At 46.5% G+C, this 27,836-nt stretch overlaps 8 protein-coding genes across 8 annotated transcripts; 5 read left to right on the forward strand and 3 right to left on the reverse strand.

Annotated features, from left to right (window-relative positions):
- Window positions 1-2,071: 2,071 nt before the first annotated feature.
- H6S33_005960 (uncharacterized protein) lies at window positions 2,072-2,994 on the reverse strand (the record flags this gene model as incomplete). The annotated part of the gene is made up of 3 exons (XM_044837363.1): window positions 2,072-2,093; window positions 2,166-2,645; window positions 2,855-2,994. 3 exons carry the CDS (start codon window positions 2,992-2,994, stop codon window positions 2,072-2,074), a joined length of 642 nt encoding a protein of 213 aa, XP_044699269.1.
- An 819-nt stretch (window positions 2,995-3,813) lies between these two features.
- Window positions 3,814-5,845, forward strand: H6S33_005961 (uncharacterized protein; the record flags this gene model as incomplete). Its single annotated transcript, XM_044837364.1, has 9 exons — window positions 3,814-3,828; window positions 3,891-3,925; window positions 3,987-4,052; window positions 4,147-4,368; window positions 4,425-4,592; window positions 4,655-4,963; window positions 5,020-5,520; window positions 5,578-5,653; window positions 5,711-5,845. 9 exons carry the CDS (start codon window positions 3,814-3,816, stop codon window positions 5,843-5,845), a joined length of 1,527 nt encoding a protein of 508 aa, XP_044699270.1.
- Window positions 5,846-7,191: 1,346 nt separating this feature from the next.
- H6S33_005962 (uncharacterized protein) lies at window positions 7,192-9,248 on the forward strand (the record flags this gene model as incomplete). Its single annotated transcript, XM_044837365.1, has 11 exons — window positions 7,192-7,204; window positions 7,262-7,329; window positions 7,445-8,192; window positions 8,244-8,564; window positions 8,621-8,634; window positions 8,684-8,722; window positions 8,782-8,802; window positions 8,862-8,874; window positions 8,940-8,956; window positions 9,013-9,085; window positions 9,169-9,248. The coding sequence occupies 11 exons, from the start codon at window positions 7,192-7,194 to the stop codon at window positions 9,246-9,248; spliced, it is 1,407 nt and encodes a 468-aa protein (XP_044699271.1).
- A 1,499-nt stretch (window positions 9,249-10,747) lies between these two features.
- On the forward strand, window positions 10,748-11,891 carry H6S33_005963 (uncharacterized protein; the record flags this gene model as incomplete). The annotated part of the gene is made up of 3 exons (XM_044837366.1): window positions 10,748-10,767; window positions 10,820-11,555; window positions 11,613-11,891. 3 exons carry the CDS (start codon window positions 10,748-10,750, stop codon window positions 11,889-11,891), a joined length of 1,035 nt encoding a protein of 344 aa, XP_044699272.1.
- Window positions 11,892-13,994: 2,103 nt separating this feature from the next.
- Window positions 13,995-14,537, forward strand: H6S33_005964 (uncharacterized protein; the record flags this gene model as incomplete). The annotated part of the gene is made up of 1 exon (XM_044837367.1): window positions 13,995-14,537. The coding sequence occupies one exon, from the start codon at window positions 13,995-13,997 to the stop codon at window positions 14,535-14,537; it is 543 nt and encodes a 180-aa protein (XP_044699273.1).
- An 823-nt stretch (window positions 14,538-15,360) lies between these two features.
- On the forward strand, window positions 15,361-18,634 carry H6S33_005965 (uncharacterized protein; the record flags this gene model as incomplete). Its single annotated transcript, XM_044837368.1, has 4 exons — window positions 15,361-15,977; window positions 16,046-18,107; window positions 18,189-18,240; window positions 18,294-18,634. 4 exons carry the CDS (start codon window positions 15,361-15,363, stop codon window positions 18,632-18,634), a joined length of 3,072 nt encoding a protein of 1,023 aa, XP_044699274.1.
- A 1,591-nt stretch (window positions 18,635-20,225) lies between these two features.
- On the reverse strand, window positions 20,226-20,777 carry H6S33_005966 (uncharacterized protein; the record flags this gene model as incomplete). Its single annotated transcript, XM_044837370.1, has 2 exons — window positions 20,226-20,538; window positions 20,608-20,777. 2 exons carry the CDS (start codon window positions 20,775-20,777, stop codon window positions 20,226-20,228), a joined length of 483 nt encoding a protein of 160 aa, XP_044699275.1.
- A 4,360-nt stretch (window positions 20,778-25,137) lies between these two features.
- H6S33_005967 (uncharacterized protein) lies at window positions 25,138-27,351 on the reverse strand (the record flags this gene model as incomplete). The annotated part of the gene is made up of 1 exon (XM_044837371.1): window positions 25,138-27,351. The coding sequence occupies one exon, from the start codon at window positions 27,349-27,351 to the stop codon at window positions 25,138-25,140; it is 2,214 nt and encodes a 737-aa protein (XP_044699276.1).
- Between the last annotated feature and the right edge of the window lie 485 nt (window positions 27,352-27,836).

Below are 27,836 nucleotides of genomic sequence, written 5' to 3' on the forward strand. Positions count from 1 at the left end.
AGGGTTAGGGATGATACCGTTACCATTACCTGTCAATTATGAGTACACGTAGCCTTGGGAAGAAGTGAATCCGGTCGGTCAGAATAATGACATGTAGATACATATAAGCAATACCTGGAGTTTTTATGCCCGCGCCTTGACTCTGAATTCATGAAGTAAACTTCAATTGGCCGATCTTGCAATAACTCTCCATATTTGCCCAACAGACAAAATTGCGCAATATTCAGGATTCCTACCTGTGATTCGACTTTTAATCTCATTTGAGATATATACAATCATTGCGTTATTTTTGATTGTTCTCCGCTACACGTATAGTGTTCCCCATGAGCCGGTTCGAGACGAGCCCAGGGCATAGGCTCGTCTCGTCTCGTCTCATGGGGGTGGTGGGCTCGTCTCGTCTCATTTTATGAGCCCAGGCTCACAAGATTCGAGCCTGTTCGAGCCTTTCCGAGTGATAGTATATGTTGTTGAGAGATCCTACAGAGGCATTAGAAGTCGATGCCAGACCGTTGTTTGGCAAGAATTTGAAGGCTAGAAACGATCCATAGTTCAGAATTAGGTACTATCATCCGTTGAGAGCCCACGGTTAGGAATGGTTGGAGTAGTCAGTACTAGTCACGACAAAAAGGTTCTGCTTGGCTAAAACTAATATAAATTTAGCATAGTATTCCCCATGATTACCAATTCTTGGCGGGCTCGAGACAGGCTCGAGCAGAATTGATAAAAGTCTCAAGCAGGCTCGTCTCATGGGTTGTTCAGTCTCATGGGTTCGAGCCCGCTGTCTCGAGCCAAGCCTGTGAGTCGGATCGTCTCATGGGGAACACTATACACGTATACGTATACGTATTAACACCATGGCCACATCTGCCAGAAAGAATCACTACCGCAGTCAGGTAGATACTGATAAATCCCGCTGCAATCTCACCAACCTTTCCGGCACTATACATGTAATTGCATGTACTCTACACACTTTACCTTGTTATTATACCTCCTGGGCTCTGAAGCAAACCCAGGGCATCAACTCTAAGCGTGAATATGTATGTAGCCAGTGACGATGCCAAGGCTGTAGTCTGCAGGGTCTCAAGGAACGAGTCATAAGCTATGACGCAACGGCCCTTGAAGCTTAAAACCCTCTAGCTCTCTGGGAGTTTAGTGTGCTGTCGTCTTCTAGCTTCATGTTGTCAACAGCAGCTAACTTACTTGTAATCTCTTTGTATGACTTATAGAAGCATGGAAAGCTTTTATAAGCTCGAATATAGACTCGAATCATGATAGCGCTTTTTCACCAGCACGCTGATATATATGAAGTTATTGATGCTTGAATTCATTCTGCCCATGAGCATACTGACTACAATGCAAAATTGCCTTGAGGATATTTAGTAGCGGAATTCACCATCACTACATGTAGCTCTTTGTTCTGTCCTTCCAAGCTCAATAAATACATCTCCCCGGATGAGTGATCCCCCCACTCGATCTACCAGTTTAACAATTACGCCCCGGACTGATATTTGATATTTATTTATATTTATTAGTACAACAGCCCGAAGATGCTACGTTACATGCACCCATTGTTTACTTAATAATAGACTAGCCTCCGGTTTCCTAAGCAATAAGCTCACTGGTACATATGTTGCTAAGGTTAATTGTAATCAGATGGGCCAATCAACTAATGGATGACGCCCAAATATAAAATATACGGGAATGCGGCGGATTCCAGCAAAAGGCCCAAACACAAACCGCCTCCATATTTGATCCGGGGTGATAACCTGGTAATAATCACATCCATGCACAGAACGAAAAGAGAAAGAAAAGTCACTTAAATATAAACACAGAACCGCGACCTACAAAAAAGAACCCACATGTTGACAACCCAAGAAAGAGAAAGGCTTTATTTTTTGTCTCAACTGTATCAGTACAGGTGCCCCAACCGTACCGGTACAAAGCAGGGGATAGAAGAAGAAAAAAAGCACATTTCGACATGATTTCGCCTTTAATATTCCTGCCTGCCCGACTTGATTTCGATTTTTTTTATTTATACCGACCATCCCCGAACACCAAACCAAGTAATTCCTTAACGGTTGGACTTGGCGACACTATAGTTTGGACAAACAAATCAGCTTTAAATCCTAGGTAGGGGATGTTTAAAAAAAAAGGCTTTTGCTTACCGCTCGAGCTCGTCCTTCTTCTTAATGGCGTAAGAGTTAGATGATCCCTTGGCAGCGTTGATAAGCTCCTCAGCCAAGCACTCAGCGATGCTCTTAACGTTTCTGAATGACGCCTCCCTCGCTCCGATAGTCAACAGAGCGATGGCCTGGTTAACCCTCCTGAGGGGGGAAACATCGACAGCCTGTCTCCTGACGGTACCGGCAGAACCAATACGGGTTGAATCTTCACGGGGACCGCAGTTGACAATGGCATCAACAGCGACCTGAACAGGGTTTTGGTCGGTCATGAGGTGGATGATTGAGAAAGCGTGATCAACGATACGGACAGCCTGGAGCTTCTTTCCGTTGTTGCGACCGTTCATCATTAAAGAGTTGGTAAGACGCTCAATGATGGGGCACTGAGCCTTACGGAAACGTTTTACGGCGTAGCGGCCAGCGGAGTGAGAGAGGTAGACCGGGTTACGGATGTTCATGTAGTCGCTGTGTATTGACAATTTCATGTCAGCTTTCCATCCGTTTCAAAGGTCTGCCTTTCCTCCTATGCTTCTTTCTATCCCGCGGCTTCCTTCCATTATGCTTCCATCCTGTCCATTGAACCTTGCATTCCACCACCCCCACTCCATCCATCCATCCTATAAATCATTGCCTTCCCGCGAATCTGTAGAAAGCAGTCGGGGGGGAGGTCCTACGTCAACGAGATATCCCTGATCTCAACATCTTCGTAGCTCCACTTGTTGAAAAGCTTGATGCTACCAATCTCCTCGGTAACCTCCTTGGGGAGAACAGAGTAGTTGGCCGAGGCGACCTCAACTTCACCGAAATCAGACATTTTGCTGGATATTAAGCTGGGTTCTGTAAATTTTTTCGAAAATTAGCAAAAATGACGGGGCGATTTCGAAATTTCCAACGCCTGGAGGAGTTAATATCTGACGTACATAAAACTCTGGTAGCCGCAATGGTCTCTCGGATTGTCGTGATCGTGAAGGGTGGTAGTCAAGTTGTTTGGTGGAGATCTTTTTTTGGTGGATCTGAGAGAGTGTGTGGTAGCTGTCTTGGCAGAGAGATTGTAATCTGATTGTGGCCTGGGACTGCTTTTTAGTCAACAGCAAAGATTAAGCGCTCTTGCACCCTTATCTGATTTGATTACTAAGGATCATTGGTTACACAAATGGCTAGAATTGAATATGCATGGGAAGATGAGAAACCGCCCCAAAAGTATCGTATATCCTCTAAAAACATTTTTCTCGCAGTACATTTCTATAGTCTCTATCTTCTTAGATATCACCAAATCACAGACTTTTTTTTTGAAGTTTTCGCCTCGACTTCCCCCCTTGCTCAACCCCTGTCTGCCAGCCAGCATCCTGATCGCCTTCTTTTCCATTCATCGTCTTTCTTCATCACACTCATCACATACTTCGATAGCATACAACGAATCCACTCACCGACTAACCGGTGAATTCTCTATCCGCATATCGGCTACAAAGATTATTTAAAGAAAAGGGTTCGAGTTCACCGCTTTCTCCTTCTGCCCGCTCACAGGGGAATTACCTAACACCTTTGTATTTGCCCTCGTGTTCCAGTGAATAACCCCCCCAAGAGAATCGCCCCATCAATAGACCTACGAAGAGAGCAAGAGAAATAGACAATCATGTCGGGACTAGACGTAGAAGCCCTCCTCGAAGCCTCAGAGAGCAATAAACCTAAGCAGCCAGATCATCAAAACAGTGCCTTTTCTTCTCCGAAACCAGATCGGAACGGCGGTGGAAGCGTCAAGTCCTCTTCATCAAGACGTGATAGGGACGATAGGGATCGCGATCATAGGGGCGACGACAGGAGCCCAAGAAGCGAGCGCCATCGCGAGCGAAGAGCAAGTAGAGACAGTGATAGGTGAGCACCTGAGCTTCAACCTTATTCCCCCCATCATCAAGGAATATTATGCGCGGCAGTCACGTACTTACAAACATCCGATCTTTTTTAATAGACGTCGCACTGGCCGTAGGGATTCCTATTACGACGAACGTGATGACTATGATTACTCCTCATCGCGCTACAGGCACCGGTCCCGTGAACGGGATGATGATAGGTACTCTTCGAGACGCGATCGCGATCGCCGCGAGAGCGATTATTATGATGGTGGGAGACGTGATCGCCTTGACCGCAGATCTAGAAGCCCAAGAAGACGTGCGGGGAATAGGAGAACTAGGTAAACTCGACAAAACATATATCACTGGCTGTTCTTTTACTAACAGATGGATTCAGATCACGTTCACCTCAGTTGACCGAAGACGAGCGTGATCGTCGAACTGTTTTTGTTCAACAGTTGGCTGCGAGACTTAGGACCAAGGAGCTGATTACATTCTTTGAGAAGGTTGGCCCAGTCAAGGAAGCCCAGATCGTCAAAGACAGAGTTAGTGGTAGATCTAAGGGGTACGTAAAAGTTTTCTATATAAAAAGAGAAATTCTAGAGCTTTTGCTAATATTTCTTGTAGTGTTGGTTATGTAGAATTCAAGGATGAGGCATCTGTGCCTAAGGCAATCCAATTGACCGGGCAGAAGCTTCTCGGTATCCCAATCATCGCGCAGCTTACAGAGGCAGAAAAAAACCGACAGGCTCGAGTCAGTGCGGCGGAACAGAATACAGCGAACCAAGTACCTTTCCATAGACTTTATGTTGGAAATATTCACTTTAGTATCACGGAGAGCGATTTGCAGCACGTTTTTGAACCGTTTGGAGAACTAGAGTTCGTCCAGCTCCAGAAAGAGGAGAGCGGTCGTAGCAGGGGTTATGGTTTTGTGCAGTTAGCTCCCCTTGCTAAGCTATCTTCTCAGATATATACTGACACCATGCGCCTAGGTACCGTGATCCTAATCAAGCAAGAGAGGCACTTGAGAAGATGAACGGCTTCGACCTTGCCGGTCGTCCTATCCGTGTTGGTCTCGGAAACGATAAGTTCACACCCGAATCCACCGCGCAAATGCTTCAGCGTTTCTCAGGCTACCAGGGCTTCCAGGGCTCTGCATTCGAAAACCGTGGCCGTGGTGGCAATGACCGTGTTGGTCGCGCTGACGATAAAGCCGGTGGAGCTGGTGCTAGCGCTCTCGATGATACCGATGTCGCTGGAGTAAACTTTAACAATTATAGTAGGGACTTGCTCATGCGCAAACTTGCGAGACAGGACGAACCGGCTCCCACGTCAGATAAGCCACATACGAACGGAAGTAGTGGAAAAGAGATGCCTGTGAGGCAAAAACAGAAATTACCCGAGAAGGTGATTGCTGGTCACAAGTCTCTCCCCCTTGACGTTCCCATGGCTAGTAGGTGTGTTGTATTGAAGAATATGTTTGACCCCACCGAGTAAGTTCTACCTCCCCTATTTTATCTTCGGAACACTGGAAGTTAACGTTATATCAGAGAAACCGGTGATGCGTGGATTAAAGAACTAGAAGACGATGTAAAGACCGAGTGTGAAGGCAAATACGGCCATGTTGTTCATATCTCCCTAGACCCCAATAGTCAGGGTGAGATTTATATTAAGTTCGAAAAGGTTCAAGGGGGCGAGAAAGCCATTCAAGGGCTTAACGGGAGATTTTTCGGTGGAAGGAGAATCTCTGCCAGCCCGGTTGTCGACGCTGTGTACTCGAGTTTGTTCGGGCGATCGAATGCCAGCAAAGCAATCTAAGCAGACAGACAGTGGCGGGCAGGGGGCTAGTGAGCATTAAAAAATTGAGGATTAGGATGGCAGGCTAGGGACTCAATACATGATGAGATAGACGGTACGTGTTGCTATTTGCTTCGCTACTATCTCCTACTTGATGATCGATGGGTTTTTTTTCCTTATCACTCTAGGTACATTTGACTGTGGGTGGATAGTGTTTTCCTCTTTTATTTTTAGTTTTTTTGTTTTGTTTTGTCGGGATATGAACGCAGTAAAAACCAAAAGTAGGGCGCCATATGACTGTTCTGCAGAAACTCTTAAACTGGAGTGATTTTTTTTTTTGTTGGGCTATACTCTACCACTCACGCCTTCTTTTGCTTTTTTTTTTTTTTTTACCTGTGATTATACAGATAGTTAGGCTGTAGAGTAATTTAATGAAAATGTGGGTACAACAGACTATTAGATCACAAGAGGAAGCTCTTTGGTTACGCGCAGTCCGAGGTCCAATACTTTAGAAAAGAAAAATAACGATATGTATAGTAAGTCAAGTTTGTTGACCCATTGCTGCAGGCAGCATCACAAGATCTCGTTCGAAGTATATATCCTACCGACCCACGTTGTCTGTCCGACCGTCGGGTCCATGGGAAGAATGCGTCAGTCACAGCCTTACTGAAATTAACAAAATCTTTGTTCCCCGGTCCCGGGACCTTGGTTCCTTTTCCTTGTTCGCACCTGAGGAGCGGAGATTTACTGCACCCAATCATAGCGATTGCATCATGAGATCTCGCTCGGAGTTTTCTAGGCAGACAGGTTTGTCAACAACTGCAGTTTCCATCCCAACTCCTGCATCCCGTACGCGTGCCGGGCGAACCAACCAGGCAGCTGCAGCCAATCATTATACCCGTACACCCAAAGACAAGGGGCTGCAGGGTTTATCTGCTATCCTTCTTTCCTTCCTTTTAACTTTTCATTCCTTCGCTATTATTGGTGGTTGAGGCTGCTGCTGGTAGGTTGTTTGACGTGGTATTTATTATCCACTCAGCATAGTATTTATCTATCCTGTTGTTTTATTGGTAAACCGGTCTGTTTTAGGAAGATACCACAATAAACACTGGTCTGCTGAGCTAGACGGCGAGGCTTTCTATGTTTGCGTTTGTTTTGTGGAGGTCCTTATAAAAAACATCGTGGGCCCCATTTTTGTTCTTGCTGTCTTTGAGAACCTTTTTTTCGTTGCCTCGCCTTACTTTGCTTTTCTTTCCCTTGACGTTGACCTGCTTTTTTTGTTCGTCTTTTTGCGGTCATCGCTGCTGTTATTCTAGGTTTGAGAGTGCAATCGCCAAGACAAGGGTTACTTGATAAGACAAGAAGCCATGATTCCAAGCAGTGAGCCCAATAAAACTCCATGCAAAGTTTAAATATGGAAATACTAATATGCAGTAGAAAAGGGTGTAATCGGGGCCGAGCGGCTGTCACGGGTCGTTATACCCAAGCCAGAAGTCCGTCATAGGGTAAGCTAGCGATGTCAACATTTATACATGCTCCCCTGCCCCAATCATAAGATCTCACTCATTTCTAAAGGAGGCTCACTCATCACTTCCGACTAACCTCGTCATCTATCCCTAGGAAATTTCTGGCTTCCCTTTCCTTCTCCCCTCGTCTCTATGCGCGCTAGAATCTCCCTTGGCCTACAGCAATTCTATTTTCAGTCAATCTTCCAAGATCATCACTGATAATACTACAAACAATAGCAACATGAGTTCCGGCTTTCGTTTCTCCGCAACTTCGGAACCCTTCACGCCGATCGAGACTCGGCCGTGTACACCTACACCCCCTGCCCGCGCAGATCCGATTGCGGTAGCAAGACTACAGAATGAGCTTCTTGAGACATCCTTCCAAGTCAATTCACTCACTGGGAACCTGCGTGAATGTCAAGAGGACTTACGGGCTAAATCTGCCGAGAATAAACGGCTACGTAGCTACATCCACACACTCGAGGTCCTCAATTCGCGTCAACCTCCTGCTCCGGTCCCTCTACAAGCGTCTATTCCTTCCGCACCTCCTCCTTCTTCACTTGTTGCTCCGGGACGAGTAGCGACAAATGGGGTCACAAAACCCGATAGCTTCTTCAAGGAGGAGTTTGGAATGCTGTTCCGTGAAATCCATAATTTTGGGAAGGGCTTCTACAAGTTCGCCACGGATGTCGATATACCATCGGAGCTGGCGGGGACAGTGAAGGATATTGTGGGTGATGAGAGGATGCTGCGGGATACCCACACAAAACTGTTGATTGTGGCAGGGATCGTGATGCGATTTGTCTGTTTGGATGTATTTAGAGACGGAGAGATCCCGGAAATGAGGGAGGAGCAAACAGGTGAGATTGGCAAATTTCAATTTTTCCCTCGATTTATTAACAGTTACCCAGCCTTCCCAACAGCCTCGGAAAAATACAGCACCAAATCCGCCGCCCTCGCAACGAAGATTCATACATTTATCCTACCACTCATGTCCCGCCCTGGAGATCAGAAACACTGTGAGGAGTCGTTCCGCCTGTTGGAGGCACTCATCTCGCATGCTTTCCGTATTGGTGTTGATAGAGACAATTGGCGGTTCTCCTTCCCAAGTCGTGGAGCACGCTTCGTAAATGCTACAATGGTACCATGTGATACGAGGAACCTAGGCTTCTCGGGTGAACAGGAGAGGGATAATGGGACTCTCGAGAGCGGGGGGAGGGGTGTCGTTTTTTGTGTGTTGCCGTGCATAGAGAAAAGGGGTATAAAAGGATGGGGTGTTGTTGTGAAGGCGAGCGTGAGGGTGTAAGTTGCGATATGCCTAGTGGTGATATATTTTTAACTGTTTTTTTAGGTATTAATTTTCCCTCGTTTCCTTCTCTTCTGCGGTGACGTTCGGTTTTCGGTGTCTCTTGGATGGGCCCCTGTATGGTGGCCTGGTATTAACATTAGTTAAATACATTTAATCCAGTGGTGAGATAAATAATTCTATTTACTTGAATCTTATAACTTACGGAGTATTGTTTGGTTAGTGTGTCCTTAGAAGTTGATGGCGATAACGAGTAACAACAAGTTGGCGGGAATTTGATCGAGTGATAATATATGATCAGCCACGATCTCTGGCTTGGTAATCATCCTGTACTGCCACTCTCGAAATAAAAACTAAAAACCACTGGGTTTCAGTTGAGTATGGACCTTGAGGCTACTCTACTCGAGGCGAGCGGAGAAACACCTTACACTCTCAAACTTAAGGGAGGTATGACTTATTCTACTCGATGAAAGTGAAACTGTATGTCAATTTTCAGGTGTGCAAAGCTTAAGGGGTTTGTATGAGGGTAGGTACAAGTAATGCCGAAAGGCCTTATATACATACATGTACTGGCTGTAAACAGCACTGGCCACTTGACCTCAAAGCCTGAAGGGTGCACGTAAACCATAAACCAAGATTTCTGCTAAATAGAAGGTTTTTCTACTCGCTGCGAGAAGAAAATTACAGGATAATTTTCAATTTCAATTCCATTATCATGCCAAAAATAGCGGAAATTCATTCTTATGGTGTACGTCCACCCAGCCGCATTCTTTCCTACTTTGCCCATCGATCTTCGAAAAACATATCGATCCCATTAGTTATGCATAAAATCTCTGCTTACCTCTTAATAATGCTGCTGCGCCGGCTTTTGGTTATAAATCTGCATGACAGCCGGCCTGGGCCGGATCATGGGATTTAAATGTCGGCGGCCGCGGCCGGATCAGTTGAGTGGGGGCTAAAGTGGACCACGAGGCTACTCGAGGCAAACAGAAGCAAACGCATTGAGAAGCCTCTGAATTTTGGGGCAACTCCCTTGCTGTACTCGAGTAGTAACGAGACGATGTTTCAAGGTACTCCGATTAAAGCATGTGAAGCAAGCGTTGAGCATAACTGCCGAAGATCAAAAGAAAACATGCAACCCTATAATCAGACCTTATGCCACGCCAATGGCGAATTTGATCAAACTAAACCTACGTGGTTTTGATACTAGAGTAATTATTCACATATATATGTGGTTTTATGCTAGAATGTAGACCTAAATCGAATAATGACATTGCTGGGATTCGTTGGATTAGTTGCGAAGTTGAGGTTGAAGCTGGAGTTGGTTCTTCCCCCCCCCTCTCTCCCCTTTCGTTCCTAATTGTCATGACATGGCCTTTTTGTGGTCATATGTAGGTAGAATTTTGATTTGGTATTAACTGGTCACGGCTTTCAAATCGTGGCTGTGCATGTTAATGGCCGAGTGATGATGTGTGATTGATACACAATCACCAAGATGTAAGAGATGAACTGCCCTGCACAATACCCATGAAGGACATAAAAACCTGTTCGATTCAATTAGCATCGCTTACATACATCCCGGACATAGGGATTTATGCACGGTGGCCCTTGATTTGTAACCACGCCCAAGACAGGGAAAAAAAAAAGCTTAATGAAACGGCTAGGAAACATCCTTGGCTTGATTACTAACCTCAAAGAAGTTTCGCAGAAGTTCTAAGTTCTTAGTACTTTCATCACCAGAGCTTGTTAAGCCGTGATCGTTACCTTAAACGGTGCTGGTCAACACGCACGGGCCCATGCCTGCCAAACTGCCAACCCACACTGGGTGGGATGGTCGTCCCGCTTGTGCATCACTACTAGTATCCGCATCTATGCGGAAGTGAGGGGTGATGTGATATATGTTCGTCATTAGCAAGCTGGAGCGGTGATATAGAAGGAACACATATGACGTTGAATTGAGTATAAATATGGCCCCCCGCACTCGGGGTATGATATATCTCCATCTCTATCCTCATACTACTTCCACTCCATCTACTCTAGTCTACCATCGCCCTAGCTATCAATCAATAAAACTACTTAATCCATCTTACCCCCATTTCTTCGATCATAATGGCCCCCAAGATCTTTGCGTAAGGCTTCTTAGTTCTACCAATTCACCCTCAATCCACTAATACCTTCTAGCACTGGTGCCTCTGGCTACATCGGCGGTGCCGCTCTCGATGCCATCATCAACGCCCACCCCGACTACGACATCACCGCCCTCGTACGAAGCCCACAGAAGGCCGCAGCCCTAGTTGCCAAATACCCCAACCTCAAGACTGTCAATGGCGATCTCGACTCAGGATCCGTCATCGAATCCGAGACAGAGAAGGCCGACATCATCCTCCACTTCGCGGACTGCGACCACGTCCCTGCTGCCAAATCCATCTCCGCCGGCCTCAAGAAGAAGACCACCCCTGCCTTCATCATCCACACATCTGGCTCTGCGATCCTGCCCGACATTACCAAGGGCGAGTTCGGACAGCAGGCGGACGAGAAGATCTATGACGACATTGAATCTGTCAAGGAAATCACGTCGTTCCCGATCGATGGACATCTACACAGGGATGTTGACACTATCATCCTGGAGGCTAACTCGGATAATGTCAGGACGGCAATTGTGTGCCCACCGACTATCTATGGTGTTGGAGCTGGCACAGCGGGAAATACCCGCTCTGCCCAGGTCCCAGGGCTCACCAAAGGCACCCTGAAGCGTGGCGAGGCATTCCAGGTGACTGCGGGGAAGAGTATTTGGAACAATGTGCACATTGACGACTTGTCACAGCTGTACCTCCTCCTCACTGAAGACGCCGCTGCAGGTGGTAAGAAAGCCACCTGGGGCACAGAGGGTTACTACTTCGCTGAGAACGGAGAGCATGTTTGTGGCCCCCACTTCCCCGGATTTTGCAGCTCGCATGACGCTAATCTCGGATAGGTCTGGGGTGAGTTGGCGAAGAAGATTGCCGAGAAGGCTAAGGTCAAGGGGTACCTGAAGACCAACGACGTCGCCTCGTTGAGCGTTGATGACATCAAGGAGATCCACCCATTCGGCGCTGTTCTTTGGGGAACCAACTCGCGAGGGAAGGCCTCAAGGGCAAGAAAGGTTTTGGGATGGGCACCAAAGGGTGCACCGTTGGAAGAGACACTTGATGCGCTGATCGACTCTGAGGCAAAGCTGTTGGGATTGGAACCTTCTGGACAGACTGTCGTTTAAAAGCATAGTATTAATTAGGAATTGAGATCTTTTGTGATGGAAATAGCTAGCGTTAAATAAACAAATTTACGATGCCAGTTGATCTCCCTTACTGATAATGTTTTCTTTCTGCGTATGAGTGCCATAAAAAACTTGAAAGTTGAGGCAGGGTAGAGGCCGTATATCCTATTGCTATTTAAGTCTCACAAGAAAATGCATTGGCATTATCTTGTAAAGTGAGCTAGTCACTGGAGATTATTTTCTCGCAGGTTCCAACATGAGGGATACTCAAACTTTATGGTTCAGCAATTATACAGCTCGGCATTGCAGGAATCAAAATCAAAACCGGAGATAGCGAGTTGGGCTCAGAACTAGACCTCCAACTACCCGCCCCTCTGAATTATAGTATACTGCGTAGTATATAGTTTATCTTTTACTGACATTGCTCTACATCTCCAAACTTCTATTCAGATTCAACTTAACAGGGATAAGTGTGGAGTAGTGATTTGCTCCACCACTGTTGGGTATCTAAGATTATGCTCTCGCCCTAGTTCTTGCGAACCCCAGGAAATCCAAGGAGAATTCCTTAACAAATATTATCCCAGGAATGGCCGACTGTAGGACACCTAGCAACGGATATAAAGACCGCTATTGATATCTATATCTAAATGAAATATACCTCATCAAAATACTTCAAGCTCAAGTATAGTACTAGTTCTAGCGGCTGTAGACCAGTATCCGACCACATGACGCCACCCAATAACAACTGCATATTTATTGAACTGTATTTGTATTTGGGGGGCTTTCAACCCTGGACTAAGCTCTCTGATATAAGCTATCTAGACCTCGGTTCTGCATAAGGTAGATGCAAAGGTTCATCAACGATCACTCGTCACAGGGAAACAGCGGAAGAGGGTTTCTAGAAGTTTATAGATTTTAGTATCTGGCGTTGATATTCTTCTTCATAGCTCCAAGTCTGCATCCTTAAGCCCTGCTATTGCGTGTATAAATGAGAGGAACGAGCACGGTTATTCTCGTACCGATTCTTTACTCTTCCGGTATGGTAGTGTTTGATAGTGCCTATGAATGTCTTGATACCGCCTATATGATTTAATATTACTACTGGGAGACACCCGGAGTTTTCCACTTGGGTTATCGATATCTTTGAATTTACGGCACATGATGTCTAATAACATTTTGATAACGGCCGCAAAAGCACTAAGCCTATGGTAAATTGCATAGACAACTCCATCATCATTTCCATATGGGAAAGTCACAAGGCAGTTATCATGGGTCCATGGCGAAACCATATAGTTCTAGCGCCCCGTGGGTTGTGCTTAATACCAAAAGAATTCTAAAGCCTCCTAGAGATGGGAGTGTGTGAGAGTGCCCCGAAAGTGAGGAGCAATAACGCAGATATATACGGCATTATCATAAATCGCGGGTACGTCCACGTTATACGCCATAGGATGAGGTATAGATTTCGTTTGGCAGCAGAGAGTATGCATTCTTATTTGGACTCTAGTTACTAGTGTATCTTATTTAGAATGCCAGGTTAGTTGAAACCTGAGGCCAGATCCGAAGGTGGACATGCCCAAACTTCTACTCATACAAGAATAACCTTGGCCTGTTCCAGGCGGGCTTCTTTCTTAAGTCGCAGCTTGAGCCATATCTTTAGGATCGACACTCCGCTCATTGGTCGTCGAGAACAGTAATCTAGATTAGAGTATGTGTATACCAATATAGGTGAAGAGGATGGTTTTTCTTCGTCTCCATAGACTGTTGGAGAGACCAGATATTCTGGTTCGTGAGTGAAGTTCATCCAACGATACATGTAGGGATAGCAAAGGGCGGTAAGCTCGCTTCCTAAACAGGCCCTTTCTGGCATTGATAACAGGTACTCCAGCTCCAAAACTCGAGTGACAAATTATGAATGCCGTACTGGCGAGAAGCCTCACTGGGGTTGAGTCATACATTGAATTATAATCGAGATCGGGCATAACTATACCGGCCGAAGCTACACGTTAGGAAGGTAGATAGGTGTATTACTCACAGCCTGACCCACCAAGCAACCTTAAAAAGGCTGGTCTCCCCAAGTCCCTCCAGCAGAAACATCCAGGAACAATGACCGACATAACCATCCGCGGCCCCAAACGGGGCGACAAAGGTCCATTCTTTGACGATGCCATGAAGATCCGTGTCCCCGTGTTTGTCGAAGAGCAGCACGTCCCCGCCGAGAACGAGCGTGACAGCGACGACCTCCGCTCCCTCCACTGGGTCGCCTACGAGGGCACAACCCCCGTCGGTACCATCCGCATTGTCCCCCCGCACGAGCACCGAGGCTACATCAAGCTGGGGCGGTTGGCAGCGTTGAAGGAGTATCGGGGGAGAGGTGTAGGGCGGCTGCTGGTCGAGGCGGCGGCCGAGTATGCGAGGGCGAATCCGGTGGAGATGGGACCGATTGGAAGTGCAGGTGGGGTAGCAGATGGGGATTGGGATGGGAGATGTCTGGTGCATGCGCAGACGGCAGTGAAGGGATGGTGGGCGGGCAGAGGATTTGTGCTGGATGAAGGGTTGGGGGAGTGGGATGAGGAGGGGATTATGCATGTGGGGATGTGGATGAAGATTGTGGAGGATGTGCCCCCAACGTTGCAGGGGAAGGCGTAGAGCGTAGATTGAGGGCAGGGTGTGGGATTAGGTTTCTCAGGCAAAGTCTCTGTATCGTCTACTAATAGAGGCCCAATGCGGTCATCATTCACTTAAGCTATGTAGATTGTCGACTGGCTATTGGCTATGCTTCGCATACGAGGGAGGTCCACCTCGCCGTACGTCTGGGGGTTTGGAGTCCGGTTAGTAGGTACATGCAGGGCTTCTCCTATCAAGTCCCAGGCCTCAAGGCGAAGGGCAATAATCACGGCTTTCCTGTCAATTGAGGCTCATAGAGGCTCTGACGGATCGACCCGCTGCACCCTTTCCACACCTGGCAAGTGACCATAGGCACATCAGTCCCTTAACTAAACAATAAAAAATACCTCTTGAGGTCGTGTAGCGTAAAACATACCGCTATTCTATTAAAATCAATGCAGGGACAATAAAAAATACGCAGGAAATGTGGATTCTCACTCATGGTACGGTTGCCAAGGAAGCGCGCCCACTCCCACTTTCACATCCCCATTGGGGTCAAGGATCGGTTATCAAGACAGGGTATCACGCTACGCAACGACAGTCAAGTCGCGGATCGCGACTTTCTTCCATCTCCCCTACATAATCTATCGGTTCTCCCACCCTACTCTACCTATCACCCATCCACCACAACACTCTTTCTATATCTCCAACTCTCTCGTTACCGTTCCACAAATCTCTCAGCGTCTACTTACCAATATCCTCCTACTCACAAATCTCAATTCGCGTGTTTCTCATAGTCCCCACACACAAAGCTTTCCCCACATCCGAGTGAATCCACGCCCATTTTGCCTTGTCCCAGCAAAAAATGGCGTCATCAATCTTTTACAATACCCCATCGGGGACATCACGAATGCACAACTTCGGGCAAGATGAGATCGACTACGGCTTCCAGCCAACCTGGGCAACCGTCCCCGTGCAAGCGGCCTTCGACACGTCGCCTGGCGCCGGCGCTCGCCGTGACCAGCTGCTAGGAATTACACGAAAGCCCATCTGGCAGGAAGCAGAAGAGAAAGAGAAGGAGAGAGAGCTCTTTAACCAGGAGCAGCTGGACATGACAGCGACCGAGAGCTTTGCGTTGGCGACTATGGCTACGGCGTTCCATGCGACGAGTGGTGTTGCAAGGATCGTTGGGACGACGTTTGTGTTCGCTGGAAAGGTCTTGTGGGCTGTTGGCGACGGCGTGAAGAACATCATCAGTAAGAGGATTAGTCAAGCGGGGTTGACACCGATGGAAAGGAAAATTAGGATGAAATCCAGGAAGAAGCCGGTAGTTAAAAAGAGGGTTAAAAGTAGGATGTTTGATACCGATAGCGATAGCGAGACTGCCGAAGACGATAATGAAGATGATTCGGATTCAGATCCGGAGACAACTGGGATGCAGAGTATGCTGGCTATGCCGCCGCATATGGTCGGAGCTACTCCGTATGTCGACCTGATTCTGTTTTAGAAGGGTTTGGAATGTGGTTGTTGATGCTAATGATGTTCTATAGGAGAATTGTTCGTAATCAGCGTCGCACTATCCGCCATCCAGCACAAGCGCCCAAATTTTCATCACCAGCTGCTGTTAAAACCCGCCGCCGTAAGATGCCAAATACACCAGCCTTAAAGCGTAAAGTCAGATTTGAGGACGACTCGAGCACCCCCGCCGGTACGCGCGCAAATAACGCTCCCAATACCCCAGCATTTGTATTCAATACTCCGAAGGAAAAGAAAAAACAGATGACCAAAAAAGACGAGTTTAAGATGAACTTCAAAAAAGATATATTTCAGCCATGGGTTGACTATCTCCACAAATATGGATGGTCACGTGGCGCGTTTAGGGCTGCTTTAGCGAACTATGAGCTCCCTACTGATATTATTAGTCAGTTATACGATATGCGTGATACCAACCCAAAGGCGTGGAGCACTCTTATCGAAGCTCACAGTCACGACGGATTTATTGAAAGACTCAAATTATTTGTTCCGGCTGTTGCATACCCTGAACCTATTGACTGGGAGGTTCTAAGTGCTAGAGGAGGCCCAAAGGTTTCTTCCGAGAGCCGTCTACAGCAAAAGGACGGAAAGTGCGTGCTCTGTAGAGGCATGTCATGGGCTGGGAAGGTTTATACCAGAGAGATTGCCGAAGGAGAAGATGTGCCATGCTTGAGCCATCATAAATCTGTTATCCCATATACTCAAGCAGAACTCAAAGAAATCACACCTACTAGTAGCGACCCAGTATTTAGAAGATGGTGCCAGGAATCACGCTGGGATTGGCTTTTTAGTGATCCACCAGTTAGCGGTCTTAACGCAGACGAAACCCCCTGGAAAATTCCCAACGATGACCCGAGACTTCGCCATGTTGCCCGCCTCGGTGATCCTGAGAACCTGGAGCATCCTACTGAAGCCATGAGGATGTTGGTCTTTACCAGCTTGCAGGAGAAATATACTGCTCAAGACCTGGCTGCCAAAAGGTTCCTTGATGGCATCCAATCCACAGGCAATCTCATTCTCGCCGAAAAACTCAAGAAAATGGACCTCGAACGGAAGCGCCAGCAGGTTGACCAAAAATGGCTCTGCGTCCGCCAGGTCAAAGTCGTTTTCAAGGAAAAAGAAAGCATTCTCCGCCACGGCCGCAAGCGCACCGCCGCTGATGCCGATATTGAGGAAAATAACGCAAAGAAAGCACGCAGCGACGCCGCTGCTCCAGTATTTCGCAAGATCGCCAGTGTCCGCAAATCATCCATAAGACCCCCTGCTAACACTAACACTAATGCTATTAAAACCCCCTTCCTCTTCGAGAAGCCATCGTTTACTATACCAGCTCCATTTGACCCCGTCGAAATCAAAAATATCAGGCTTATCCCACCTGTACCGGAGAAACGGACTGACCCTGACACACTCTTCAAGCGCCGATACGAAGAATCAACACGATTCTCGCCGAAGCCACAGAAAACCGTCAGCTTTAGCGCCTCCACTGCCGCACCCGATGAAGAAGAAGAGCCATTGTCGAAAGAGGAGCTCGAAGCAATCGCCTACAACGAGGAATGCGAACGCCAAGAACGACTAAAGCAGCTGCGGCTCCAGGAAGAAGAATTCTGCAGGAAGGAACGCGAAGAGGATGCCGAGAGGCGTAAGAACAACCCCAGTACTAACAGCAAAGAAAATGGTAAATCTTCATCTCGTTATGGCGCCCCTGGACCCGGAAGCACTATTAATAAGGACAACGATTCTGATAACTTGGGCAGCGGAGGGCAGAACAACTACAGGCGGCATCGAATTCAACTCCAGCGTGAGGCTAGGCGCGCGCGCTGGTATAAGGAAATAAAGATGATGGAGGAGGCACAATCCGATCTGTCGGTCGGGTTCGTGCAGCGGATGAAGTGGGCGCGGGAAATCAAAAGGCGGAAGGATATGGAGGAGAGGTGGGAGAAAAAGCAGAAGGCGAAGGTGGAGAGAGAGCAGAAAAACCGGGGAAAGGGGATGGCGGACCGAGAGATGAACGCCTGGGAAGCTGAGCACAGGCGTCAGCAATCTTTGTCCAATAGTCCGGAAGATCAATATAATCAACATGTTACCAATCACTCAAATTCGCCTAACATGTCCCCTACATGTACATCCGGTACTAACACTAGGACTAACGCTGACGCTAAGGGTGCTGCCAACGCTGACAACGGTTTCGTTGGCAGCACAGATAACTTTTCAGGTAAGAGATCAATATTTACCTCTATGCTAGATGATACTGACACATTGCTCTAGTTCCTCTTCCAACTCCCAAGTATCTCCAACGGGCTCAGGCCCCACTTCAACAATCTGCCAGGCCTCGAGTGCCTTTCGGGGCCAAACCCAACCCCCCTTCCCATAAGCCAGCACGTCCTCCTGTTCGTCCCCTTTCCCCTCCACTAAAGGAGGCCCCCAGGAAGGAGGGGCAGAAGGAGCAGATCTACAGAGTGAGGAAGTCGATACCTCTTTTTCGCCAGTCTGGGTCTTCTTCTGGTTCTTCTTCTGCCTCCCCTCCAGCTGTGCGTGAGCCGACGCTCCCGCCGCTACCGAGGCATGCAAAGGCGAAGTGGCAGGGTGGGGCGAGGCTTGGAGAATGATTTGGAGAACGGTTTGGAGAATGCGGAGTAGGAATGGGATTGTTTGAATGGCGTATTTTTTTTTAAAGGACCGAGAATTTAATTATCTTTTTCTTTTTTTGGAGGCGTTTTCCTTTTGGGCTCTTTTTGATAATCCTGTATTTTTCTCCTCCTTTTGTTCATATACCCTTATTCATTGTATTTTTTATTCCTTTTCTTTCCTCTCCATCAATTCATAATATGATAATTCTTCCAAACAATCAAGATGTCCTTATCATAAAGAAATAAGGTCAATGATCGCTACGTGTGTTGGTGCGGTAGTTCGTGACCTATCATTGACACCACCATCTAATCTTATCTGATCTTTATGTCGCAAATGCTGGCGCTCTGTGTCAGCTTGCTTGGCAATGCCCAATTCGCCGGCGGCCATGACATGGCGAGACAACACGGCATCTTTGTGTCGTACATTAAGTATGGTACATATCTGCAGTTGAGATATGGCAGTTCCTGAGAGGCCATCATCATCGTCAAGCTTAACGTGGTGTGTTTGACGTGAAGGGGGAGATGTATGTAGGTACGTATGGGACGATAATAGCAGTAGGCAGCAGCAGAGAGTGTCAGAGCTGTATCGAAATTGTCAATATCACATCGATTGGTGTAGGAGCGCCCAAAATCCATGCAATTATCTGTCTACTCCACTCTACATGGATAACTTTGGAAACGAGCCTCGCAAATGGAGGAGATTGGCTTTTTTTTTCCAATTGACAACGTGGGTATTTTTGAGCTGAGCTAGCTAGGACCTTCATCTCCACCCTCCCCACCCTTGACATTTCCCCCTTAGCATGCCATTCCCACCACCAAAAGTGCCACAATCCATGGAGGGGCGCAGAAAAGCTTTCCCGACCGACTGGCCGACCGGCCTCAACTTTGACACTCCCACTCTCGGTTATCCGCCCCACACCGTACTTGCTATACTGGTGCGGTGCGGTGCACGTGCTCCGACAGCATTGCACCGGTGCGGCCCAGGTTAAGCTTCCTCATAGGTAGCCCTAGAATATATATCTGGCACAGCCGATCCGCGAGGAATGGAATGGCGGCCCCCATTTTATGTCTGTCTGTTGCGGTTATTCAAGGACGTGTGTGGCTTGCGCCTAAGGTACATGGTTGGTTTATTGTAGGTAATGGGTTGATGCGTGTTTGAGGCACAGGTTGGGCTTGGGCTGGCCGACCTTGATCACACCCTGACCGAATGACTGACTGACTTGGCCGACGGGTGCCAACCGTGTATTATCAATACCGATAGCTACAAGTATATACTTGCTTCATAGCCTTCATGAGTAAGACAAGAAGCAGGTGTATTAAGCTTCATGTCTAAGAATACTTTTGCTAATATGATGATGATAATGATGATGATAATGATATTAACTAAGAGGTAAAACTACCAAGAAAACAAAGTGAAAAGGCCATCTAAAACGAGTGAGAGAAAGCCAGAGAGAAGAGAGAAAAAAAAAACCCATGAGAAAGAACGCCTAATGTATCCCAAACTCCACAAAAAAAAAGAGACAAAAAAAAAAGACCATTTCAGTCAAACCCGTCTACCATCACTGTCAGACTATGGCTTTATATACGAGCCCTTATACTGCGTATCCACCGCTCTCCCACTCTGCTGACCGGAATGGTACACCTGGTCCATGTCCGGCTCGTATTTCCCGTCCATCAATTTTGCGTTCTCCGGGCGCGCGGCGGTCACATATCCATCCGAGCTAGCACTGCTAGCACTCGTCTCTTTCTGCATCGCTGCCCTTTGCGCCAGCCGTCGCTTCTTTGCCTGTCGGTTGCGGTACGTGAAGATGCAGAGGACGATTAGGACGGCGACGATGAATATGCCAATGACAAGACCGATAAGACGGCCGGTGTTGTCGGTGCTGTTTGGTGGGGATATATATGTTAGAGAGAGAAATATAGCAGAAGGAAGGACAATAGTAAAAACTTACAATGACCCACTATCAGTCTGGCCACTTGTGCTGCTAACAGCAGCCGCGCCGCCGACACCTCTGGCCGGGTCTCGTGCAAGTAACGAAAGTAGTGGTAACGCATCCACTGGTGCCAAAAGTCCGAGAAACATTCCCAAAAAACCCGCCATGCGAGCGTATCTAGAATCCATCTTTATTCCTTTTCGAACAAATAAATCCACCAAGCGAGCGAGTGTGTATGTAGGTAACGTTACTGGGCTTCTCTTGGAAAAATCTGGGCGAGTACCCCCCCCTTATAAGGAAAGAAACCTCAAACATTTTACCAGGGGTTTTAGTTTTTTTCTTTTCCCCCTGATCCCCTCACATACATGTATGTGAAGTAGCTTTCTTTTCACCCCGGACTGCGCAGCTTATTTTATGGTTGTTTTGACCAACCCGGACCCTCACTCACCACCCCGCTCGCTCGGAGAGGGAGAGAGGCTGTGTGCCACGCGCGTAGTGACACTGCAGAGCAGACACCTCTACGTTTTATTTCCGAATATGGAGGGTTTACTGTACTGATTGGGGGGTTTGAGTTAGCCTTCTTTCACTATTTCGGCTGTATTAGTAGCGTCGTGTCACCGACTGAGAGATCACTGACTTGATATGCTTAGTCATCTATTTGTCGCTTCCCCACTGGTTAGACACTGTCATAAATGTTAGTTACGAGTGCGGAAACCCGTTGGATATCGCAAAATTTGCACTTTGGCTTTGCTGATACAAGCCAAGGGGGAATGGTGATGCTTATGAAACATGTTCCCCTTACTTACCAGGTAATCGTACAGGGTGCGGGCCCGGGGAAGATCCTGATAGAGGCTACTATGAACATATCAACATATTCCACCGTATCGGACTGCAGGGGTAGCTTTTAGAAGACGAAGAAGACATCTCTCCATTCATTCCTCTTGACGTTCGGTCGGCAGGTATCCTGAAGAATTGTGCTTGTGGAGAAGCTACGGTAAGGAGTCCTTGTAATATAAGGTCTATCCGTCTCATGGAATCCTGTCCTATCGCGTTAATAGCACATCCTCCTTGAGGAACAACACGTAACCTGTCGTTCCAGTTCCATGGCCAGGGGAGGGGGGTTTAAGCCGTCACAGTTCCCGATTCCTCGGTACACATGTAAACTTTGGAACGGATATACCCGCTGGAGGCGTCTAATTGACACCGATCCAAACGCTCATTTAAGTGCGTATTCGATAATTGTTTTACAAGGTGATACCTCTTAAAATGCACCATCATCATCACCATCCACTCTTCTTTCCCGCCTTGTTGTCCACAAGGATAGAGAACAGGGTGGTTCCCTTCACCTCACAGTTCGTCAAGAAGCGAGGAATATAAATAAATCCTCATTGCTAAAAATCAGACAAGAGTGGTTGCATGAGCCGCAGCGACTAGGTTATCCTATGTTGTGCTCCATGCAAGGTTTCGGAGGTTCTTCCGCGCATAAATAATAACTGCATAAAGTGTAGTTTTGTGCACGCTTTACATCATTTTTGTTGGTCTAGCAAAATTGAACCGAGCGCGAGTGACAATTCATGAAGAAGAAGGCTACATGTATTGACTTAGAGCGTTTAGCAGTAAGTAAATTATCGAGTGATACCTCGTGAGCTTGTGAGAACAGATCTAACTGTGTCCAGGGATGATACGTATTTCAGCGCTTATCAATTGCTAACTGTTTATACCTACCTCCGCTTTCGTTTCACCTGTAACTTGTGCCAATGAGTTTGATGACCAAGGATGCAAAAACCATCCACAGGTAGATTCAAGCCTAAATATGGCCAAGCCGAACCTGTGACAACAGAATCTTGAAAGGTCGGTCTCCAAGGCCGGTCCAACGGTCGCGATATATCGATACGAGCTCACTAAGCTCGTAAGCCCCATCCACGACGACCAAGGAGGAGCTCACATCGGACAGAAACAGGTGAAGCAATATGCTTGCTCTAGTAGCCAAGGATTATTAAATGTATAGTCTCTCCAAGTTAGTAGCCTCATGGATTTGTGAAGACTTCAAACAAAAAGGAAACGAAAAGGCGAGAAAGAGCCGCCGTGGCTCACGACAACGAGCTGTTACTAAAGAGTTTTCCCGACCACAACCAAATAGCTTCATAGAATCACCATTAGTTACTGTGCAAATCTATGGGAATAGAAAATAGATAACTGTCGCGCAGGAATATCAGGGTTCCTAGTGGTATAAGCTCTAATGGTAGTAGGGACAATGGGGATAAAGAACGTCTAGTGGTGGGTGTCTGGTATCGATTTACAGAGACCTTTCTTGTCCGCGTAGCGTTACCGGTGATCAGGGTGAAAAAGCCATAGGGGGAAGAATCGATAGACGCCGGGTCAGAATATAATAGGTATATGTAAGTATAATAACGACCTTGATCATGATTGCAATAATGCTTCCCCAGCTTGATGAAGGGCATAATGGAGGGATGCGGAGCCTTCAACATAGCTGTTATATGGTGATTGCATGCAGGTAAGTTGATAGTGATAAATCCATTTCAATAAGGCTTACTGTGTCTTCACTGTGACGGGTAGGTGTACTTAACCGCTCAAGAAAGCCACTAGAAGTCGTCTCAGCATGCACCACCCACTCTTTACATACACCTTAACTGGTGGCGTTCAAAATCCCTCGGCAAGGATCCTACCAAAATGACGCGGCAAGTCTCACTATTACCATCTTTCTTCCCAGATTAGAGGGTTTTAGCTACACAACTTGGAGCATTTGGACAGAATCTCCTGCACTTCTTATTGGCTGCAACGTGCATGAGTTTCTGTCAAAATTGTGCAGCTAAAACCCTCTATTACTCGTAACTTCCTGACATTTTTGAACGCGACTGATATTGCATACCATACAAAAATACGCCAAGATCCTGATTTTGGGTGTATGCAATAGTGGCCCAGTCCAAAAACGCCAGGAGACTACGAGTATACAAACCTTGGCATGTTGATTCCCGAGTCTCGATAGACCCCTCTTTCTCCAGGAGTATGATCTCCAAGGCACGGTATTAACAAAATGATATAGCCAAGCTTTAGACTCAGCTCTAACATAGGCGTGTCTAAACCTAATCTCAAAAGAATTTTGATGCTATATATGTAAAGATTGCTAATAGGTGCTGTAACCGCTAAGCTTGCTAGCTACATGTAGGTTAATACGCGTACTACAACCTACGTATACGTATCCATCGATACAATTGGTTATGAACTCTCCTATCTATGATTACAGAGATTGTTAGTCAGAAACTACAACGTGGAGTTTGGAACTGAGTATCAATTTAGTTGGTACTTTGGTGGCGAAGCAAAATAGCCCATGGTTGCAAAAGAGAAATTCTGGATCTTTGGTCGCTGCTATAGCCGGTGGCCTACCCTTTGAGGCTTTAGGTATTTGGATTTAGAGACAGAATTCTGCGTATACGTATATTAAGACATTAAAAGTCTTAGTCACCTTGAGAGCAATTGCTAAACTGGTCGTTCATTTTCCCCACAAAATCATTTTATAATGTCATGCTTTCTTACGTGAATTAGCGGAAATACTGTCCAGACGATAATAACCACTCGCAGTACGTACCTGAATTTTCAGGAAAGAGTTTAGGAGCATGAAGCGGTACTATGCGGGTCAGCGTAGTCTAAACATACGCTGAAGCTGGCCGGTTCCTTATTTCTTGTTCATGTTCAAGCCAGGCCCATGCCCATCGATCTCTTGAGCCGGTCCGTTACAAATATATGGGCTGATTGATCAGTAATTGAGAGTAGTAAACATTATCCGAAACGTTTTAAGTAGGGAGCTATTAGAACTTCTTCGCATCAGACTTATCTTTTTTTTCGATTGGTAATTGTTAGACTAGACTCGATAGGGTATGAACATCTCCTGCCCGGCATAAATAATCGCTGATGAGACGACTCTTTAAGCTTACAACCATCAGAAGTACCATCTTGTTACTTTACTAAAAAGTTTTAAATTTCTCAATACATTTCTTGGCAGTTATTCTTGGTGGATGCTCTCCTGCCAAGTGAGTGGTTGTCTTTAGTACTAAGTATTTTCATAAGATCTGAATAGTGGTCACTGCGAAAGTATTTCTGGAAGCCGAGATAGAAAAAAATTTATATCAGGAAATAGATCATGGGTTTAATTCTCACTAGAACAGGTAATGTGGGACTCGATGGTCATGCGCTAAACTCACACAAACAAAAGATTCTAACAAAGAAAACAGTCCAAACAAAAACACGCTCTAATGAGTAAACGCAATAGAAACATAAGAGAAAAAATGAAAGAAAAGACGGAGGCTAGCTAGGTCTAAGTAAACGCCACAGGGCTTCTGTCATTCCACATTTTTGGAAAGGGCCATAATGATTAGCGGTGGTGAATAAGTTGCAGATGTGGTTTCACTACTGTTGACAATTCTCAAGAACGTTTGGTAATTATGGAGTTCTGGATTCCACTACCATCAAGATAGATAAAAAAGGAACCAAAAACTTACGATTCTCACCCGAAACCCCCAGACTCCATAATCAATATCCATACTCCACATACTGATCGAACTCCATATCTAGGTCTAGCCCAAACAGCTCCTCATTTTTCTCACCATAATAATCATTCTCCTTCTCTTTCTCCTCATCGATCTCAGCATAATTCACCTTTTTCCTCTCATGGCCTCTAGGACTCCTTCTGGTTGGTGTCATCGGTGAAGCGTAGCTGCTCTTCCTCAAGCTTCTTCTCATTGGTGTTGTCGGTGAAATGGCAAAGCTTACACTCTTTCTTGTTGGTGTTAGTGGGGACACCGAGAAAGGGTCGACCTTTCCCCTTGTGCTTCTCCTCAAAAGTGTTGTCGGAAAATTAGTGCTCCCCAATAAATCGAATGTAGCCAGCGAGGGCGAATAACCCAATATGGGGGATAATGGGAGTCTCTCTTTTGTAGTAGGCAAAGAGAGGACCTGAATCCTCATGTCCATTGGTGGTCCGCGACCTTTCTTTTGCGGAGGAGATTGTAAAGATGCCCTTCTTCTCTTCGGGTCAGGCGACGATTCAAGCGGAGAATCAGGTTCAGGCTCCCTTGCTCTTTTTTGATTCCTTTTGTCTGGTTGTCCACTCCTTTTCTTCCCTAGAAAACGTACCGCAGTCGCACCAGTCGGCCCCATTCCCATCTTCTTAGAAAGTCCATTCCTGGGGGCGATAAGTAAATCGCAGCGGCCCTCTTGCTCCAGTCTATTCATTTCAGCCACAGTCACCCCCATTGCCCTACGGCCTCCCCACAATGCGCGAGTCGACAACTGCTTATCTATATCTTCTTGTGTCACTCCTGGTGGCGCGCGATGCAGACATTTTGCGCGGGCCTTCTTGATATTTGCAAGCCACAAGGTGGCATGTAGTGAGTCCTTGCCCTGCATTTTTGGCTGGTTAGGGTCATAGTTAGCACGCCATGTCCGAAATGCAGTGAGCTCTTTGTTAGAGAACGCCATCTTGTTATTATTCTTCATATTTTTCCCAGCCGGGGGTTCTTTGATGAAGTTACTGCGGCAGTCTGGGATGAGCGTTCCGGTAGTAAGAATGGGAGTGATGTTAGTCAGAGATTCGAAGCATTGAAGGTGAAGGAAACAACTGGAGAAGTAAGGGTCATTATCGCTTTCGTCTGATTCCTTGAATCGACCTGAGACTTCGTCGATAGCAACACGGTATTCGCCAACTTTGAGGATTCCACCAAGAGCGCAATCTTTAGCACGGCAGGTCGTGTATTTTGGCTTTGACCTGCTTTTGTTTGCTTTGCCGTTGGTTGTCTGGGATGAAGAGGATATATAACGATTTTTGGCCTCGTAGGGATGTTTCTCAATTCTGAGGACAAGGCTGGGACCGAGAGGGTGATGACGGATGAATGAGGTGAGAGTGCTGGCATTGAAAACGATCGTTTTGTCGAGAAATCCGAGTGAGTTGTAAGTTATCCCGGAAGAGGGGAGACCCGGGGCATGCCAGGTGGGGAGTGATGCATAGGTGGTGTACGCGAAGTCGGTTCCGGATTTCGAATGAGTAATAGTATAGGAGCCATTGATGCGGATACGGGGGACAGGGGATGTGGAAACAAAGTAGTTGGTAAGATCTGTACGAGGGTAAATTGGGACTAGGTTCGTATAGATGGAGGATGTTTCCACGTCGGTAGGGGAGTTCGTGAAGCTTGATGGCTGGCACTGTGTATTGTCTTTGAACCCATCTTCAGGAACTGAAGATATTGTGATAGACTCATAGACGCCAGGTACCTTCTTTGGGAACATAATGCCACTAGGAGGGCATAATTGTAGCTTTGAAGGCGTGATTGCAATTGGGCCGCTCCACTCATCAAGCATCCGCAGCTCAGGATCGATATGCGAATCATCAATAGTAATCGGCGAATACTCTCCTTCAGACTCCGTTACTTCTTGGTCAATATCAAAGCCAATATCTTGCATATTATTATGAAAGTTAAATTCCTGGAACTGCAAATCTCCTTCCTGCACAGCAGGTTGTTGCAGCTCTTGATTTCCTGGGAACTCAAAGTTTTCAAGCATTCCAGTGAATGAATCTTCGCCCGCAAACATATCAATATCAAATTCTTGGGTATCTTGCTCACCACTTTGGTAGCGCCCGCCTAGATCGAAATTGGCAAGACAAGAATCGATAAAGTGCCGAGTTCCTGGAGTAACCGGGCTATTCGGTAGACGTAACTGATCAAATTGGTCGGTAGTTCCGGTAGACATTTTATTGGCTTTGGATATTCTTAATTGAGTATTAGTTGGGAATGTTGGTTTAGGTTGGTACTGATGGATGGGATGTGAATGTGATACTTTTTTAATTGGCAGTAAGAAGCTTAACTTTTATATCAGTACGACCTGCGTACAAGTTCTTGAAAAAGAGTGTATCAAGATGAAATCCTCCAGGGAGGTTGAAAAATAGTTGAGAGAATGTTCGCTTGAAAACGGCTTGGTGATTGAAATGGGAATAATTGACATTTTATACATGGCCCGTGCGAATATAGCGGCATCGGATTTTCAAGGGCTTCGCGCATTTTGTTTATTGCGTTACGTGTGGTAGTCTTTCTAGCTATAGTTGTTCGTTGGTTTTGGCTAGAAGTTAGTGAAACGAAACAAAGGTTGTTGCTTGTTACTATTAGTGCGAGTGATAGTTGGTGAGAACGAGCTTTGTAGTTTTTCCCTATTAGCTCATCTAGTAGATTCATAAGAGG

Source organism: Morchella sextelata (assembly GCF_020137385.1).
Source record: "Morchella sextelata strain SCLS chromosome Unknown scls_2, whole genome shotgun sequence".
NCBI lineage: Eukaryota > Fungi > Ascomycota > Pezizomycetes > Pezizales > Morchellaceae > Morchella > Morchella sextelata.